This window comes from Sprattus sprattus (genome assembly GCF_963457725.1).
Source record: "Sprattus sprattus genome assembly, chromosome: 10".
In the NCBI taxonomy this organism is placed as follows: Eukaryota; Metazoa; Chordata; class Actinopteri; order Clupeiformes; family Clupeidae; genus Sprattus; species Sprattus sprattus.
The window spans coordinates 18,570,789-18,590,566 of record NC_137908.1 but is presented as its reverse complement, the minus strand read 5'-3'; the positions used below and the strand labels follow the sequence as shown (position 1 = coordinate 18,590,566).

The window sequence follows — 19,778 nt, the reverse complement described above, 5'->3', positions numbered from 1 at the left end:
TGTGCTTTCTTTATTAGCTAGCTAGTGACGACATAGGTCAGAAGGTCACAGACCAGCGCGCCCAAGGCAAATAGGGAGCTTGAGTTTTATATCTTGCCTTTATGGGGGGGGGGGGGGGGGGCTTCTCTTGTTTCCGTTCCATTCCCACTCCTTTTTGTGGATGTTGTGTCTGGATGCTACTGGATGCCCTAAAACTTCCCTCTGGATTAATAAAGTATCCATCCATCCAAGATCAAGTTACTGCTTACTACTCATTACACAACAAATAACCCTTTATTAATCAGTTACTAACATATACAACTGGCAAAACGGAGCCTTATTGTAAAGTGTGAAACACATCATCATCTTTCCGCAAGAAGTCCATTGGTTAAATAACCAAAATTCTGTGTAACTTGAAGTCAGCAAGTAATACATAGCTACACATTTAAAGTTATATTTGCTTGAAGAAAACATTTTCAGTGGCAGCCACAAAACAGAAACAAATTCACTTAAAGAGAGATATTTCCTTTATATTTCCTTTATCATTCTGGCAAGTAACTAGTCCATTCCATTAGGACAAAACAAGGCCTGTTTGAGATTATTTTTTTGGCTTTTGGGTTTGAAACTAATCCAAGCCTGTCTCTGCGTAAACACCGTTTTCTAAAACTTCTCTTGTTAAGAATTTCTAGAGAGGATAGAGTGGATCAGAGCATCACAATTGATTAAGTCAGGTACAAGTTAGTAATACAAATACAGATAAAAAGAAACATATGAAACATCTAAACATGCAGAGTGTGTGAACATACCTGGCTGCTCAGAAGGCGATGGCAGACAGAGTGGGAGAGGCTCTGGCTACAGAATAGTCCCAGTCCTTTGACTATCTTTCCCTTAAATACCCTTTTCATTTGTTACATTCAAGTTGGTTTGTTTGGCCATGTCTTTCCATTGAATCATGGAGTCTTTTTGTCCAGATAATGTTACAAAATCAGATGATACAAAACAACAGTAGAATAGCAATATTTGGTTTAATCGCCCTCTACATCAATTCTGACTCAAATAATCCATCATGGCATCTATATTGATCCTCAACTGTTGAGGTTTTAGCTAAATGGAAGCGCTTCCTTTTTATCATTAGCTAAACCTCCTCATACAGGTTGCTGATCGGTGGTAAAATCTACAGGGCTCAATATCTCTTTACTAGGAGTTTCCAGACATGCATCAAATCTGAGAGGCTGACCCTGGCAGATCTAGTCTAGAAAAGCAGCTTAAGTAAAGTAAGGTATTATGTGTCCATGTTCCCTCTGAGTTTGGGACATTTAAAATCAATATCCCATGTCTTTCATGTTGCAGGTGATTGAGACTGATGCTGACAATGAGAAGGCCCTTTATTGGAGAGGGGAGGCTGGTCTTCAGCGGAATGAGCTTAGTTTGTCCTTAAGAGACTTCCAGCATGTTTTCCAGGTGAACCCTTCCAACTGTGCCGCTCATTCTCAGATCACTTATCTGCCAGAGAAAGATGCATGAGCACCATGAACAGGACAAGAAGATCTATGCCAACATGTTCCAGTAATTTGCAGAACACGATGCAAAGGTACTTGAGATAAAGAGTTTTATGTTGTCACCTGCAGACCTCTCCTAATCTCTGGGTGACTGCGGCTCTTGTTTCATCTTAGTCTGCCTCGGTGTTCCCACAAGCAGACAAGACACAGTGTTACTGTTCGGTCACTGTTACTCCCCTGAAAAATAGGGAAAAATAGTTTTGGGAATAAAACATAAAAAAATTCAAAATATTTCAGACGTGACTTTGCACAAATAATAATAATTTGTTATGCAACTGTGTGGATGCTCCAGATTTAGTTTGGTTTAAATGCAATATTCCTTTGGTTGTGTCTGTTTATTTAGCACAAAGGGACAAGGTGTTTGTCAGCTGGATGGACATGGACCCGAGTGTTACACGCAGTGCATTTACATGAATAGGAGTATGAATATTATTAAGTATGTAAGATACAAGAGGCCGTTCTGTTGACACTGTTTAAAGTGTTAAAAGTTCTCTCAATTATGCAGACGAGTGCACTCTTCCCCAAAGGGAAAAAAAACTGAAATGTGACAAAGTCACATCAGACTCTAAAGAGGGATACACTATGCTGAGGCTATGGACATACAGCATATCCTGCCTCAGTATCAGTGAAGGATCCAAAAACCTCTCAAGACCCTTTGGATCGCTTCCTGTGATGGGGACACAATTTTCCTTGCATTACTTTGGAAAAACATCACTCTCTCACTCACACTAACAGCTTCATTTGCATGTTATTTTGGTACAATGAGATGGTCAATATGGGCACATATACATACAAAAACAAACAGATGAAAAATATCAGGCAGCATCAATGTTTTATATCATTTATATGACCCTTTTACTCCTGTAGTGGCAGATCTCTCTTCCAATGTGTCCTTAAACTCTGCAGCAATCTGAAGGAGTAATGCTGTCATGAACACTCATCAGACATAGTGTCATTTGAACTCTCTCACCTAAGGGTTGGGTAGTTTACATCAAGTGCTGTTTGTACTGATTCCATTCAATAATGTATTCTGTTGATCAATTGATAAAAATGTTGTCCTAGATGACACATTTATTTTGCATCGGTTGGTTTTAAAGTGTTTGAATGTTTACAGCAATATCAATGAGAGTTTTACAGTTATCAAAAAAAGAAGCTCAAAGCTCACTGCGTTCTCCTTATTCAGATTCATATTTTATTCTGTGTCCAAAAATGTTTGTACAATCTTTTCATAGCTTTAGGAGACATCACATTGTTCCCCCTTCTTTCCTCTCTTCTGTTCACATCTGCAACATATTGTGCTTCTTGTTTTAAGCTCTATTGCCTTGGTAATCAATAACCACATTAATGTTACATGCACTATAAGATTCAACTTTTCTTTAAGATGTTTTTCAGTAGAAGCTTTTCTCAAGAAAGGAAAGGGCAAATTAAATCGTTATTGTTTATGACAGTGCTGGTATTATTAATAACCGACATTTATAAGCAACATGTAGCAACATATACGTTTTAGATACTCAACACACACCAGAGTGACTGAATAGCTGAAAATCATATATTGGAGAAGAATTAGGCTCCATTTAGACCATACCAAACCACCACTGTAAGACAATCTATATTTATACTGTGCCCCCTGTTCAATTACATGTTTGTTATAAATGTGTTAAAGCTACTGGCCAATAGAGGGTGCTCTTTTGAAATACTTCACAGACTCCACTGTGTCAAAAGAGAATGTATAAATATAATGATCAATTTTATTTGTCTTAAATTCTTCAAATCAACTTCCATCTTTGCTTCATCCAAAGTGGCATATTACCAGTGAATAGATATACATATGAGAATATGTGAATAGAAAGTGGTGATTTGATCATATTTGTGCAAATACAGTGAAGTCATGTTAGGAAGCGATATTCTGGATGTTTTTAAATCTGATCATAGTCTCTTATTTGAATTGAGCTTTTTTATCTATCTGTACACAAGTGGCTTTAAAACCTATTACTGAAGCTAATGGACAAGTAATCCACAAATATAAGTCTAATCAAATTCTTATCAACCTGTAATGTGATTGCAAAAAATGAAACCTGTATTGTTTTATGTCTTTATAGAAAACAGATATTAGTTAAGGCATTACTGTACTTCATAAGACATTGTCATCAACACTGTTTAAGTATATAAAGAGAAAACCAGAGATTTGAAAACCTATTTTATGGAGGCTAATGAGCAGTACTGTAAATACATATTTTAAATCTGAACCAAATCAGAAATGCAACATTTTGTTGTCAGAAGCAGTATATTGATTAATGATGCATTCATTATTTTTGATTATAAAACAATTGGGTTCTAGCGAGTAATTTAGCTGTTTCTGATTGGACGAGAGACGTTCCATGCTATAGGTTATTCGTCAACATACCTACAGTTACGGGACTTTTCACAGCTAAAAATAAATCACTCCGCGATGAAACATTCGCATTGATGATAACCGTTAATTCAAAGTTTTTAAAATTCCAAACGAAGACGTTGACAATGGAACTATTTTTTGTTGCGGAGAAACAATGGCGAAAAAAAACATTTTTAATCAATAACTTCGTGTTGAAATGTTCATTTGTTGACTGTAGAATTGTTTTCTAAAAGCAATATAGCACTCGTGGGAGTGGGGTAGGTAAGGGATAATCCCACGGGTGGGACGGCCGAACACCACCCGTGGGATTATCTCTTACCTACCCCACTCCCACGAGTGCTATATTGCTTAATTAAACTGTATTTGTCGGTGTGAGCTCCTAACTAAGTATCATGTTCAAGAGTTACATGGGCCTAAAGCATTGAAATGCACACAGATAATAGAAAATCATACGGGATCTTTTTTTTTAAAATTGGTGTTAAGAGTTTTTTAATTATTTTCCCACTGTAAAATAGATTTTATTTAAACCTTAATATGGGGGACAATTAAAATCTATCCACAATAGGTGCATCAACACATAGGCTACTGTAATTTAGTTTTGATGTTTAGTGGGACTGCTTTAACATCTAAACATCGTTTAAAATAGTTGGGATCCGAGTGGATAAAGGAAAAGCTAAGCACACTTCCACACAGTAGGGAAGGGGCCTCACAAGTCAAGTCTACAGAACTGATGTGGCAAGGCCAACATGCGGTCCACACTGTGCGAGTTATGTCACTGTGCTAAGTCTCCACCTCCTTCACATCCATCATGATATAATTTAAACCAGGCAAAGCAGGGCAATCTGTCCTACATAAATAGAACTTGTAAAAGTAAAGGAATGTCAAAAGCCACCTGTTCACCCACATCATGCTTAGCACTTCTCTGTCCCAGTTAGGTTTTCTAGAGCGCTTTAAGTGGGTATATGTTAGGTCAGTCAAACTTTTAGAGCGCCTTCAGTGGGGAGTGGGTAAAATATGTAATGAGAGCCATCAGGAAATGTAGTCACAGCAATGGTGGCACAACACTCTTATCCACTTGCTGCAAATGGACTGCAGATCAATTGTGTTTCAGAAAGCACCCTTAAATAACTGGTGAGCTTGATCTAATCCAGTTATTATTTACTGCACAAAGGATCACGCACAGCATGTTTTTAAGAAGTGTCAAGATGTCTGTACACCTTGGGTTGAAGACTGAATCCATACTCTCTTTACTGTTCCACAGTATGTTGGTTATACAGCACCTAAAGAACTATTAAACTGTCCTCCAACCTACTTTGATGGCTCTGAGAGGCATGGAGTGTAACTAACATTATACTCATCCAGTGTGGATAACTGACAATCATTAGAAAACTACAACAATAATGAAATAATTACAGATGCCACAGATGGAATATGACAACATATCCTATTGGAATTTACAATTTTTTTATTTCCATTGATCATCATGACTTTAAAAAGTGAGTGGACAACATACTATTTCGATTTGCTGTGCCACTGTGCATGGTTGTGCAGAGAAATACATAACTGTCCTTGGCAAACCCTTACCCTATACTTGGCTAAAGACATGGTACTGATGCTGATGCATGGATCCCTGAGAAAATCTCTCAGGTATTTGTGACATATACAGCTAGTTTATTTATGATTATGGGAGAATAAAGTAATGAGAAGCTGGGGAAGCCCTGTGAAAGTGTACAGGACAAGAACATCCATACAATCTGACATTCAATTCCCCAAAGGGAGCAGCATTCTCATCAAGAAACAAGTATACAGTCATCTGCCAAGCATTGTTATCTCCACACCATCTCAGCTATTTTGCTCCAAGACAATAAGATGAAAGATCTATGTTAAATATGTACACAGTGGGGTTTATACAAAATCCATATAACATGGTCCCAATGCTTCATATTGTCATATCCATATGTCATATAGGCTAAATGAATCAGGCACAAATCCAGAGCATAATGTGGTCTGGAGACGTATACAGAAACAAAAGAGAATTATGTCACAGATATTGTTGTATTATGTAATGTTACAAATCGAATTAATATTGATGCATAACAGCAGCATGAATCATGACTTTCAGCAAATTCTTTTCACATTTATTGAATTTTTTTGCAAATCAAAAAATAAACTGGATGGTTATGAATGTGATAACAAAGATATATATCTCATTTCACCGCTTTTATACATCATCAACAATAATGCCCCCACCCTTACTGACCTATGTAGAAGGAAGAAAAATAAACAAAATATTCAGTACAAAATATTCAGATTTTAGTCTTATAAACCTAAGGCACAGACTTTTAGAGTTCCAGGAGAGATATCTGGTCATGTGTCGGCACATTCCATGATTCGTGTGTACTAAATACCAAATTTTTTAGAAGCTATGTCATATTTTACCCTACATAAGATGACCAATACATTTTTGAGTGTTCACTGAAGTATTTCATTTGTTATAAAACATTATAATGTGCAATATCTGTCTTTGTAATGACATATTTAAAAAAATATTACCATGACACCTCCTGTTCAACTCATAGTTAAAGCTATGATGACATTAACCATCTAAGTGCTGTTCTAACAACACAAACACACTCACACACACTCACACACATAAAAAAAATCTGGCATCTGGTCTAAAGACTTTGATGAGGAACAGCTCTTAGCAGAGCGTAATATGTTCTGCCATTGTTTGTATAAACTGTGGCTTATTTCTGTCTTCTGTTATCTATATAAAATGGATGACCAAAACCGATTTAAAAAGATGATTGAGATATCAATATGAACCATCCCATCTGGAAAATTAACCAGTGGCTTTTGTTTCATTAAGACCGGAAGTTGAAAAATTATCTTTCTTTTTGATCCCATATCAAATGGACATAAAATATTCAAGAGAGAAATTCCAAAAATCGCCCACTGTAGTTATTGAACAACTAGATGCTTAACTTCATAAATTGAAGACAAGGTCCAAAAGAGAGCATACCCTATTTCAGTTGTGTTTAGCAGCCAACCACAGGTGATCAATACGAAAATCGCTTACATTGTTACTGCTCTACCAGAGCCTAGTGTGAACAGAAGGGCACTTTCCAAGATATATCTAGAGAGGGCCAGTGTCTCTGAACTTGTTCCAGACTGCTGTCTCTGTTTTCTGGGATGGGAGCCCACACTCAGGGTTCTTTCGGGTCAAGTTCTCAGGAAGGTCCAAGGCTGGAGTGCACAGTGCCCGAAGCCTCTGAAGAATGCAGAAAGGAAATGTTATACGGTCAACAACAGGTAAGGTGAGGACATTAAAGCAACACTATGCAACATTTTGTCGCTTTTTTAAGGTATGTTTTATGTTATAGGCAACTTATCATTTTGATGGTATATAGTGTTCTTTGACAGAAGAACATCTTTCCGCATGACATTGATAACTATATTGCCAAAGACACCAGTTAGCTTGTAAGCAAGCTGTTATCAGAGCCAACTGGCCTGTTGACTTTTATCAGTGCCAACTGGCTTGTTGTTGGTAGTGAGCTCACTATTTTAAACCAAAACTCCTTACTGCTGCTTCAATGACAATACAAGAGTATTGTAAGTTTACAATGTCTAAAAGGGTAGAACCTTTTAGGTAAAAACCACAAAGATCACACTGTTTTAGAGACAGTTTAAATAATATCTGGATGATAGGGGGAGGTTACAGAAATTTCCACTACACAAAGGATAGAAGCACTGTGAGTGAGTAACCATTTAATACTACTGTGAATTATTTATCTGTGTGCAATCTGGTCAGCAATATTGTGCATTTTTAATTAATCATACCTGTCGAAGACTTCCAGGTGTAGAAATAATTGCATATATCATCCAAAGGGGGACCAGTAAAGTAGATGAGAGGGTGAACCACCAACCAATGGCATAACCCCACCAAGGGTATTCAGTGTTGTTGTTGAACTTCAAAGGGCTGTATTTGATGAGGAAGAATACTAATGTAGCCTAAAAAGGGAAAGGGAATTTATTTGACATTAATGTATCATATCGCATCTGTCTCCAAAAACAGCATGTATTACTATTCTGCTTTGAAGTGTAGAAACCACTGGACAACAAAGGAAGAGTGATTGAAAACCATACGAGAATAACTTACAGAGCAGACCACAGGTGTGATATATTTCCAACAATACTTAATAAGGGGCAAAGGCCGATACCCAATCATATCCTCTATGTTGTCATACAGATGGTCAGCACCTGAAGGGAAACATAAAACCAACAAGATGGCACATTGGCAAAAAGAGCTTATAATAACAGAAAGAAGTGTGCACTGATGGAAGCAGGAAGCATATATGAGGGGGGACTAGAACAGTATAAAGAGCAGGGAGTATTAACACTAAACAACCCCAGTCCACAGTGTATCTCTTACCATAGACCCATCCAATACATACAGACTGGAAGATAGCAAACAGGAGCAGAGTCATACCACTGCAGGCATAGTAATCAAAAAGTTGAAAGATATACAGCCCACCCTGAGAAAAAAAGAGAAACCAATATTAGATGACACTACCTGTGCTGGATCTTCTGTGTTTGGGTGGCCTAGTCGGTTCTCTATTTTTCTCCGGATATGTGAAAAATTAGATCAAGTGCTAACTACCATTGACAGTCAACAACAGTGGCACTCTAGATTATTTTACATGCACAATTCTTCCATTATACACTTGGCCTAAACAATGTCTTAAACTCCATCAAGTGTACTTTCAATTTGCCTTTAAATTGGGTTCATACCACTGCACCCTGCACAGCAAGCTCAGTAGTCGCCAAACACATATAAATCAGCATTGACAGTGGGAAAAGGGCTATTTACTCCCGTAGCAGCCCATAGGTTGAGTATAAAGTACGAGCGGCATGACTTTTCTTAATGGTTTCTGGCTAGTTTGACCATGAGGAACAAAACTAGGGTGCTATCAACATCAAGGTTTTGCCACGCCCTTTTAGGGCACCAGCATCCGTATCTCAGCTTCTGAAGGTCTTAGACACTTGAATTTGGTCTCACAATGACCGGAATATGCATGTTTATATATTCACAATATAGGTTTCTGAGCTCTAAAACCGTTACTTTTCGAGATATTCGAGAAAAAACGTTTTTCAATTCACATGGGGCGCAAAAAGAAGTCACCCAAGCGAACATTGAGATTTTGTCACGCAAGTATCTCAGCTTCTGAAGGTCATACACACTTGAATATATATATATATATACAGTATATTGGCACTTTGAAGGTTTCTAGGCTGTAAAACATTTACCTTTCGAGATATTCAAGATTTTTGGGGGGAGATATTCGTGTGGGGCGCAAAAAGCTTCAAATCTTGAATGTGTTGAATATCTCGTAAAGTAAAGGTTTTAGAAACCTTCATATTGCACATGTAAACATGCCTAGACCAAATTCAAGTGTCTACGACAGTGGTCCCCAACCACCGGGCCACGGCCCGGTACCGGTCCGTGAGGCGTTTGTTACCGGGCCGCACAGAAAGAATAATTAATTTATTTCAATTCCGCTGAATTAATTATTAGCGTCTGAAAGGTGTTATATTTTGAAAAACGACCGGATTTTCCCGGACGTCACATTCGCCTGTGCCTCATGTCACGTCAAGACGCTTGTCTGATTCAAGTGATACGTCACTCAAAAAATAAGCCCGCAAACTACCGAAAATAAGTAAAAAAACAAACATCTTTGTAGAACTTCTTTGCAAAGGTGAAAAGGCCAACTAAGGAGTCAGAAGAGGAGCCTACGACCTCAAAAAAAGAAAGCTTCTTTTAACAGACAGTACCAGGAGCATACTTAAAATACAGGTTTATCGCAACAGGTGATTCTCACACACCAAGTACGCCCTGTTTAATATGTGGCGACAAGCTAGCAAACGCCAATGAAGCCTTCAAAACTGCTTCTGCACATGGAGACCAAGCACTGATTCAGAGTTATGGTGAGTTGTATTTTTCATGCACTTAACGTTTGTGTAAAATGACACCTTGAAGCCGGTCTGTGAAAAAATTGCCTACATTAAACCGGTCCGTGGTGCAAAAAAGGTTGGGGACCCCTGGTCTACGACCTTTAGAAGCTGAGATACAGATGCTGGACGCGCGCTCAAAGGGCGTGGCAAAATCTCGATGGTCGCTCAGGTTACAGTAAACAACAGCACCCTGGTTTTGTTCCTCAGGGTCAAATAAGGCAGAAACTGTTGAGAAAAGTCATGCCGCTCATAATTCATACTCAACCTATGGGCTGCTACTGGAGTAATTGCTAAATCTCAGAATTTGCATGAGTATGTCTTCATTGTAAAACTTGTCCTAGTGAATGTGTACTGACATGTATATTTGTGTCAGAATCCAAAAACTGTGTTTCAGTGGTCTTAACACAAATCAGTATTTTGAGTTTCTCTGAACCTCTGATTGATGAAAGTGTATGGCTCCTTGAGAAACCTGTAGTAATCTGTACGACCGCCATGTTTCTGTAATGCTGCTCTGGTAGGTCAGTCAATTTCATAGAAGCCCTTGGGGATATGTGTCATCATAAATACATAGGCTGTCGGAACCGGCAGCATTTGTGCACTGTTGCAAAAGCGGTGAAGTGAGCAGGAAAGGTCTGGTCAAAGGCACTAAGTGGGCAGACCCATGTCGAAGTTAATCAGTGAGAGGTTTGGTTGAAGCACCCCTTTGAACTGACAGTATTCGATAATCAGGGTAGCCTATATGATTTTGAGTCTGTAAAGAGAGAAAGCGTTTTTGCTCACTTACATTCCATGACAACCTAACATTATTTTTATTGAGATCGATACAGCATGTCTCACGTAGGCCTACATTCTGGTCTATTCATGTTCTATTAAATAGTCTAAACTTGTATTTTTTATGGAAATACGGGTTTTCGTAGTATGCTACTAGTGCTGTATCGACGCGTCGATTTCAAAATTACGTAGACGCCATGTTTTTACGTCGACGCTTCGCCACATACACGTGGTTGACCCAAACAGAAAGAAACATTGCGCAAGGACTGAATGAGCAGAAACCCAGGGAATTGCTTGGCGCCACAAATTGACATTGGCGAACGAAGTGAATCATGATACATACTATAAGCTGGCCAACACCATGACTTAGCTCTCTGTGCCGTTTGTTCGTGCTTGGTTGCCGTGTTCTGCAGCCGTAAGTTAACGTTAACTAAACTGACACACTAGTATCTAGCTAACGTTAACTACTAGCAACCAAGTACGAACAAACTGCATGGAGAGATAAGAAGATAGTTAGCTAGCACCACCGAAGTGCGCAGAGCTCAAGCTACACAACACACTGAACAAACATTAAATTAATGTAACCAACGTTACTTATTGTCCCCTTCACGAGAGACAATGGGGTGCGTTTCTATCTCCATTCTCAAACGCACCCCATTGTCTCGTATTTAACGTTTGTTCAGTGTGTTGTGTAGCTTGAGCTCTGCGCACTTCGGTGGTGCTAGCTAACTATCTTCTTAGCTCTCCGTGCAGTTTGTTCGTGCTTGGTTGCTAGTAGTTAACTACGAGCGGCTAGACAGCTGTGTCAGTTTAGTTAATGTTAACTTACGGCTGCAGAACACGGCAACCAAGCACGAACAAACGGCACAGAGAGCTAACTCATGCTGTGGTCATTTACGAGTCAAACACATAACATTAGACTAACGTTGGCCAGCTTATAGTATGTATCATGATTCACTACGTTAGATCGCCAATGTCAACTAATGGCGCAAAGCAATGTCCAGGCCAGGGCTGCACATAAGGTGGTGCGCAGTGCTCATGAATGAATGAATGTTTTTATGAGCACTGAAAACATTTAAATTAATGAGCACCACATCCAAGTGTGATAGGGCTCATTTGAGTACCAAACATTTTTACTGTGCCTCTAGATAAACATGAAATGCATTGTTGGACTTTTGCTGTGCAAAACGGTGCTCAAAAAAGTATATTATTAGGATTTTTTTGGGTATTTATTTGAGATACATTATGGTTTTAATCGAGCAACGGAAAAATAATCGTTAGACTAATCGTCCAATTAGTCGTTAGATTAGTCGACTAAAATCGATAAAATAATCGCCAGATTAATCGTTTAGAAAATAATCGTTTACCCCCAGCCCTATATGCTACTTTCACTCCTTTCCACTGCACGAAAAGCAAGATTATCGGGCCCGTAAACACTGTGATACACCCGCGAATGATGAGCATTCCTGGTTGATATCGGACATTCCCCCGAAATATCCGTCTGCCGCAAATTACCGGAATTTCCCGCATACAGACCAAAAGGGGAGAGGGGGGCGATGTGTTACTTCTCATCTCCCGCTGACAGAGGTGTGAAATGCTCTTATTAGCATATTGACTGTCAGCAGCATAGACATGTATAGGTAGACGCCGCCTCCACTGCTTCTCGGCGGAACGCGTCGCCGCCATTTTGGGAAAGGAGCTCTCTGCCGTCAGAGGTCTGTCAGACGTGTCAAACAAGCGCAAGTTGCCACGAGCTGCGGTTTATCTGGATAAAAATCACGATAACCTTTTACATTTCGCTGTGTATTGCCAATTGCACTGTTCAAGGTTTCTTAATGCACATACTTGAAAAGGAACTATTAAACTATGAAAAACACACTGACTGCCAGTTTCTCACTATTTGATGTATGCTCTTTCTCTTAATGATGGTCAATACTAGTAACTAAAGAAGCACTATTTCGATAGTTTATAGATCTTCTCAGTATTTTCAAAATGCACGAGCTTTGCAAGAAAAGTGAGCGTTTATCATAGACCCATGCACATGTATGACTGGCGATTTAACTAGCGAGATTCAAAGTAACGTAGAGGCAAATCTTTTTCACACACTTCACGTAGAGCATAAACCCTTGAATACTCCATGAAATTGGTTGCGAAATGTAAAAGGTTATCGTGATTTTTATCCAGATAAACCGCAGTTCCTGGCAACTTGCGCTTGTTTGACACGTCTGACAGACCTCTGACGGCAGAGAGCTCCTTTCCCAAAATGGCGGCGACGCGTTTCGCAGAGGCAACGGGCTGAAGCAGTGGAGGCGGCGTCTATCTATACATGTCTATGGTCAGCAGTCTAGCCACACACACCCTGCTGCAGCCATTGGTTGAAAACGACAAGGAATTGAACTAGAATGCGTTTCGTGAACGAACTGCAAGAGTGTGCTTGCTCTGTTGCGGCCATGACAGAGAGAACAAGTGCCTATGAATTAACATGTATTTACATCTACTCAATCAGTGTAGTGGGGCCTTCTTCCAATATATTTTAGCAAGCAACCAAGCTCAACCATTATATTTTGGCTCCACTGACGTTTAGACATATGAGGGTATCGTTGTTGTTCTGTTTTTGTTTGTTTGTTTGCTTGTTTATTGTGAAAGGGTCTAGTGTGTTACATTTAGCTTGGAGAAGTCTTAAAATAGGCTCCAAGTGACATTATCTCTTATGGGGTGTAATTATTCCTCCAAAGGTCGTGTTAATCAATGAGTGCACCTGAATTGTGCGGTATTTGTTGAGGGAGACTTGGGCTTGTTTTGATTTTGTATTGGTTGCGCATGCAATAAATCTTGTCTGTGCTTCAAATGTAAATATATTTATTGTCTCTCTATGGTGGAAATCAGATGTTTTATGAAACTTGCATATTTCCTAAGCACAAACATTTCAGGTGTCATGGTCATAATGGTTCCAGAGTTTCGTTATACTGACTTACTGAGCTAAGTGAATTGTTGAAATTGTTATCTTGGTAAAAGGAAACATCTCTGCAACAATATTGGAATGAATGCGGTTACATAGCCAGCTTTACTTAAAGTTTATTGTAAGATATATGTTAGACTTAATGCAGTTAGAGTTAGACTGTAGGTCTAGTATCTAACGTAAGCAACACTTTTACTGTATAGCTAGAGAGCACGTGTATCACATTGGTTCATAGTCTGTCAAATAAGTTCTAGTTATTGGTGTTCGATGGCATAAAAAGTTAGTCTTCTCTTATAAGCCTAGTTAGTACATCTGATTAGAGCTAGCAACCATGAATTGCAGATTAAGGGGTCCCCTATCTCAGTGTTCATTTTGGCAGCTATTTTAGTCACATTTAGTCATAGTTATCCTTCTTAGTTTCAGTCTAGTTTTCGAAAACTGAGCACACTACAACAGCTACGCTGTGTCCAGGTACATCCTCAAACGTTTTTCAGTTAACCTAATGATTCAAGGTCTCTCATGAATCATTACTCCCAGGACACGGGTTAATGTTAACTCACGCTATCGGTCACGCTTAATCCTCTCCAACCACATTAGCAACAAAATAAACTGGTGAGCTAACAAGTTAACCATTCTTTCAGTATAAGATACTTTTGCATAGCCCCGTACAGCTAGGATAGCTCACATTACCGTAGTAGGTCTCTCATGAATCATTACTCCCAGGACACGGGTTAATGTTAAGTCACGCTATCGGTCACGCTTAATCCTCTCCAACCACATTAGCAACAAAATAAACTGGTGAGCTAACAAGTTAACCATTCTTTCAGTATAAGCTACTTTTGCATAGCCCCGTACAGCTAGGATAGCTCACGTTACCGTAGTAGGAATACAAGCCTTAGCTCACTATATCCACACAACTAAATTCATGAATTACTTCAAAGGTTTACTTCACAACTTGAATTAAGGAAAATGATCCCCCGTTACGGCTAGCCGAAACTGCCAATGGATACTCCCGTTACGTAGTGTTAGTTAGCCTTTAGCCCCGTACTCAGATATAACACCTGCTTAACACAGCTAGGATAGCTAAGGTTACCGTAGTGGGAATACAAGCCTTAGCTCACTATATCCACACAACTAACTATCAGTTTCCATTAAAATGCCAGTCAGTACACTGAAAATGCTGCCATCCAACTCACCTTAAGGGAATGCTTCACTTTTTGGCGCTGTATTGACAACTGTCTGTCACTCGCACACTGTGCTCGTAAAAAAAAAATTCAAGTTCGCACGTACCTATTTATGCGAGTGAAATACTAGCACTGTAGAGCCCTGGAAGGTGTCTCTTAATATTCCTAGTTATACAGTTGAATGGAGAGGAACAGAGAGAAGAGGTTCCTTGGAACCTTGGCGCAGGTGTAAGTGAAGCACGGGTGCAAGCCAGTTTAATGAGCCTATTATGATGTCATAATGCCCCTTAGTTCTGCCATGCAAGTCAATGGGGAAAAAAGGGGATGAAAAAAGAGGAATAAAAAAGGAGTGGCAAGGAGTACCGCCACGAAAAGATATAGCAGGTTGCACCGGATCGGGCCGGACGTTTCGGTGTTTGAACGGCGTCTCTATCTCAAACGGGCGAGGAGTAGTTAGCTGCAAGAAAAACGGGGAGAATAAATAAAGAAAACTTATGAAGAACAATACTGTGCTTCCCTTCGGGCAAGCACACTAATTAAAACGTCTTGTGATGAGACGGAATGAGATTCTGTCTATTGGTCAGCTTTCAACTGACAAAACGTATCCCCTCCCATGTACAGCTATTGCCCCATAAAAACGAAATTAAAATGTAGCCTACTCGATAATAATTTAATTAATGTTGTGTCTTTAGGGTTTTGCTCCGTGGTTATCACATTTCTTGATATGCCTTCCGTTTTCAGAGTTCTGTCTTTAGGGTTTTGATTTCGGGGTTATCATGATTCTTGCTTTGCCTTTCATTTTCAGAGTTCGAGGGTTGCAATGTCAAGTTCGAGGCTGTTCCACTCATATTCCGGAGCTTCCTCTTTGTAATGTTCTTGAGATTCACTTTTGGCATGTAATCATGTCGGGCTTACTCTGATATTGAGATAGTCATTTCACGACTTGGGACATGTTTGCCACTCGTTAATATCTAACCTGTGTCGTTTCAGGTAGATTTTGAAATCTTTCGCAAGCTTCGCGAGCTTCGAACCTGCGCTCTTCAGGTTAATGGTACTGTGTGTCTAACCGCTTAGCCACGTTGCTGGTGAGAAATTGGCTCGTCGGTGCGACCAAGTCACTGGATTATCATTCCTCCCTCCTCTGGGGTAGGCCTATTTCTCTTCTGTTACTGGAGCGTGGGAACTCGGAATTGTTTAGTGGACTTAGGCTAATTAAAACTTCACATATGTTCACTTAAAGGCGCCCGAGGCAACATTAGAAACTTTAGACTCGAATAATAAACGTTCAATTTCTAGTCTGGTTCACACCAATGTGGGCTTCTACGGCAATACACAGGGTCAAAAACTGTCGTAAATCCCACATTTCATGCAGTGTTCCCCAAAAGCATAGGCGCCGTAATGTGTGCTGATGTGAAAGAAGGATCTTAAGCTATTAGGCTAATGCGATGGCATATTAGGTAAATCTCTGGTAACTATGATATTCAACGATGGTTTTATTGAAACTGTATACTTTACTTTTTTTTTTTTTTTTTTTTTTCCAGAACCCCAGCAGAACCGAACAGGTGAGTTAAAGCCTGTTAAGTGGAGCATTTGATTAATGGGAGAGAGTGGACAGAAGGTTTTTGTGCAGTCCTTGGCTACTGGTGACTGTGTGTACGTATACTAATGATATGGCATATCCTAAAAACTGATGTGTAAAACGCAAGAGCAGCAGTGATAAGTAGCCTTCACAAATGGGGAATGCATAAGATATGGAAGGTTACGAGCTATGTTTATGTTTTCCGCATTCCGTAGCAGACAGGACATGAGTTATTTTGTGGAAAAAGCGCTGGTGTGCGGCATTTCCTCTTTTCCAGACTTTTGAGTCTTTCAAGGGGTTAAATAATTTTTTTTTTTAAAGCAAGCCAGGATATATGTGAACTACGAGGATATTTGACATAGATGAATTTCATTAACCTATAATACAGGTTTCCTCCTGCTTTCTTGCTAATTTAGAAATATATAGGCATAATGTGCCTCTCTTCCAGTCTTCTGTGGTCTGATACGACGTGTTGATTGGCTGGAATTGTTTATGGCTCGTCTCAAGCCACTGTGTTGTTTCCCATTTATAGAGCCAGGACTGTGTACAAACACCAGACTTCTTTGAGCTTACACACTTAACAGACAGCTACAGCTATTGTGACAAAGTTCTGTTGTTTTTCCTTAAATTAATCTAAACTAAGGTCCACATATCTGTGGGTACATGCATACCTTTAATATAGTTTTGTTTATAAATTACATACAATAAGACATCAGCAACAATAACTAATAACAAAATAAAGCAATACTGTAATAATTATTATGTGAATGTGGTCTCTCTCTCTAATTAACAGGATTATGACATTTCTAGAACGATGCTTGAGGCGTAAGCATGGCTTAACCGTGGATCTCTTGTATATGGATATCTGGATATCTGGTACACAAATGTTTTTCCTTTTCCCTTATTTCTTCTCTTTATTTTCTTTACATACTATCCCTTCCCTTTGAAAAAAATGTGGAGGAAAAAAAGGACAGAATGGAAGGATGGAAGAATCAAGGACAGACATGAGATGGGGAAATGAGATGCGCTTAGACAAAAAGACAAAAATTACATATTAAGCGCAACTGTGCGGAAGAGCTGAGAGTTGCGTGCGCTGAGAGTTGCGTGGAATTCTGGGCTCTGTAAAGCGCCTAGAGGCAATTGTTTTTTTATGGCGCTATATAAATAAAAGATTTAATTGAATTGAATGTAATTTTCCTACTTGTCATTTTCAGGCCGCGGTTAAAAGTGGATAATTTACACCGTGGTTACCGAATCAGCGGATAGAGGGGTTCCACTGTACATTGATGAACCTGTTTGTCTATCCAAAGTGGACAATTCTTCCTCTAAAAGGTGCAGTTGGCCACTGAAGCTATAGCAACATGAATGAGATTGAGAGTAAAATGTGAACACCAATAAGATCAATAGCACCAAACAATCTTGTACCTAAATCAAGGAGATTGATGATAACCTCTTACCTCAGTGACCATCACTAAGCCAATGAAGAAGCTTGCTATACTGATCATAAGCAGGAGGAGCTTGCGTCTGTGTTTGCCAGTGTGGAAGAAGTTTGGGAACATATCTGTGATGGCGGTCATCAAAGCCTCCAGGCCTACAAACTGAATGGAGAAGAGATTATTTATTGTTTAGGCCTCACCTCTGAAAGCAACAGCCTCAAACTCCTTAAAACATAAAAAAGCTGGCTTATTAAAAGTCTTAAAAAAGGTATCCAGATGCTATCTATGGGCTCATGCTAATACCTATTGTGATTGTTCTGTAGCCTATGATCATGGTATTCTGAGAGATAACATCATGTGTATGGACAGGCATGATAAAAATTAGCACAGGCATGACCCCAATTTTGTATGACTTAGAATGCACCTACCTCACTGTCCAGCCCTAGCAAAATGATCATGATGAAGAAACATACAGCCCAAAGTTGAGGAAAAGGCATCATGGAAACTGCTCGAGGATAGGCAATAAAAGCCAAGCCCGGACCTAGCAAGGAAACAGAAACATAATATAACAAAATACTTAAATGAAATAACAAAGCAAGCTGAACTGTTGTATAATTACAGAGCTGGATACCAATTATCTCTTCCCAACCCCAACCATATATTCCCTGACGGCGCACATATTTAATCCATTTTACGATAATGATAATTTTTTAAGATTACCTGATTCTGCTACCATTGAGATATCAATCTTTTGCTCATAGGCCATGAACCCCAATACAGAGAAAATGGCAAAACCGGCCACAAAACTGGTCCCACTGTTCAACAGGCAAAGGTAAATACAATCTCTAGAAAAACAGAAAATTGTCTGTTGTCATTGCTTTCATTTAGCTTAACATTTCTGTTTTGCAGTTTTTAGCAGACAGCAATATTTCAGAAAACCCCATTTCAATTACCTTCAATATTTAGCTCAAAGAATTCAGAAGTGCATGCAAATAAAGATAACAAATGAAATTAACTGGAAATATGTTTGAATAAACACAGATGGTAACAGAACAATACTTAGACCTGTGATGGTTGAACACCTACTTGTAACAGTTATTGTTGTACTTATTGTAACTGCCCAGAGCAGTCAGACATCCAATGCAAATTGCATAAGAGTAGAAAATCTGGGTGCCAGCATCCATCCACACCTAGAAATGAGGGGTTAAGAGTGAGAGGGAAAAGATGACCAGCAAAAGCAAATTACTTAGATACGAGCGAATAACATTTCACCTCAAAGTTTAAATAAGTCAATTTAACACATGGATTGTGAATACACCCACTGATAAATCAGTCAATGTAACACATGGATTGTGAATATACCCTCTGATAAATCAGTCAATGTAACACATGGATTGTGAATATACCCTCTGATAAATCAGTCAATGTAACACATGGATTGTGAATATACCCGCTGATAAATCAGTCAATGTAACACATGGATTGTGAATATACCCTCTGATCAGTCCTCAGCATCAGCAAGGTGTGCTTGTGTTAATTCCCCAAAATTCAAGAATCCATTTTAATAAATGCAGTAATGGTTTGCTAATCAGTTTGGTGACTTAGTGGGTCACACTCAGTACCTGTGGGTCAGCCAGGCGTGCTGGATCAGGGTAGAGGTAGAACTTGATGCCATCAGCTGCTCCAGGCAGAGTGAGCCCCCGGACCAGCAGCACCAGCAGCATCACATAGGGGAAGGTAGCTGTGAAGTACACCACCTGAGACCAGAGACAAAAATAAGCATACATCCGCTAACATGCTTGCATTTTACCCACTACACAGAAACACTTGGTAAAACACTGCATGTATAGAAGAGAACTTATTATGCCCTCTGTATCTCAAAGTTATGACTAAGTATCTTGTGTATT

The 19,778-nt window shown here is 39.3% G+C and overlaps 1 protein-coding gene across 1 annotated transcript in view; it reads right to left on the bottom strand.

The window, feature by feature from the left end:
- Nucleotides 1–6,946: 6,946 nt before the first annotated feature.
- The window catches only part of LOC308370797 (sodium- and chloride-dependent GABA transporter 2-like), a 28,335-nt gene continuing 15,503 nt past the window's right edge, over nt 6,947–19,778 (bottom strand). Inside the window, exons 7-15 of the mRNA XM_080845512.1 lie at nt 19,494–19,628; nt 18,958–19,061; nt 18,592–18,716; nt 18,300–18,412; nt 17,893–18,033; nt 8,363–8,465; nt 8,090–8,190; nt 7,771–7,941; nt 6,947–7,201 (exon numbers count right to left, since the gene is read on the bottom strand). Coding sequence (XP_080701638.1) covers nt 7,067–7,201; nt 7,771–7,941; nt 8,090–8,190; nt 8,363–8,465; nt 17,893–18,033; nt 18,300–18,412; nt 18,592–18,716; nt 18,958–19,061; nt 19,494–19,628 — 1,128 coding nt within the window. The 3' untranslated portion in view covers nt 6,947–7,066. The remainder of the gene's footprint in view (nt 7,202–7,770; nt 7,942–8,089; nt 8,191–8,362; nt 8,466–17,892; nt 18,034–18,299; nt 18,413–18,591; nt 18,717–18,957; nt 19,062–19,493; nt 19,629–19,778) is intronic.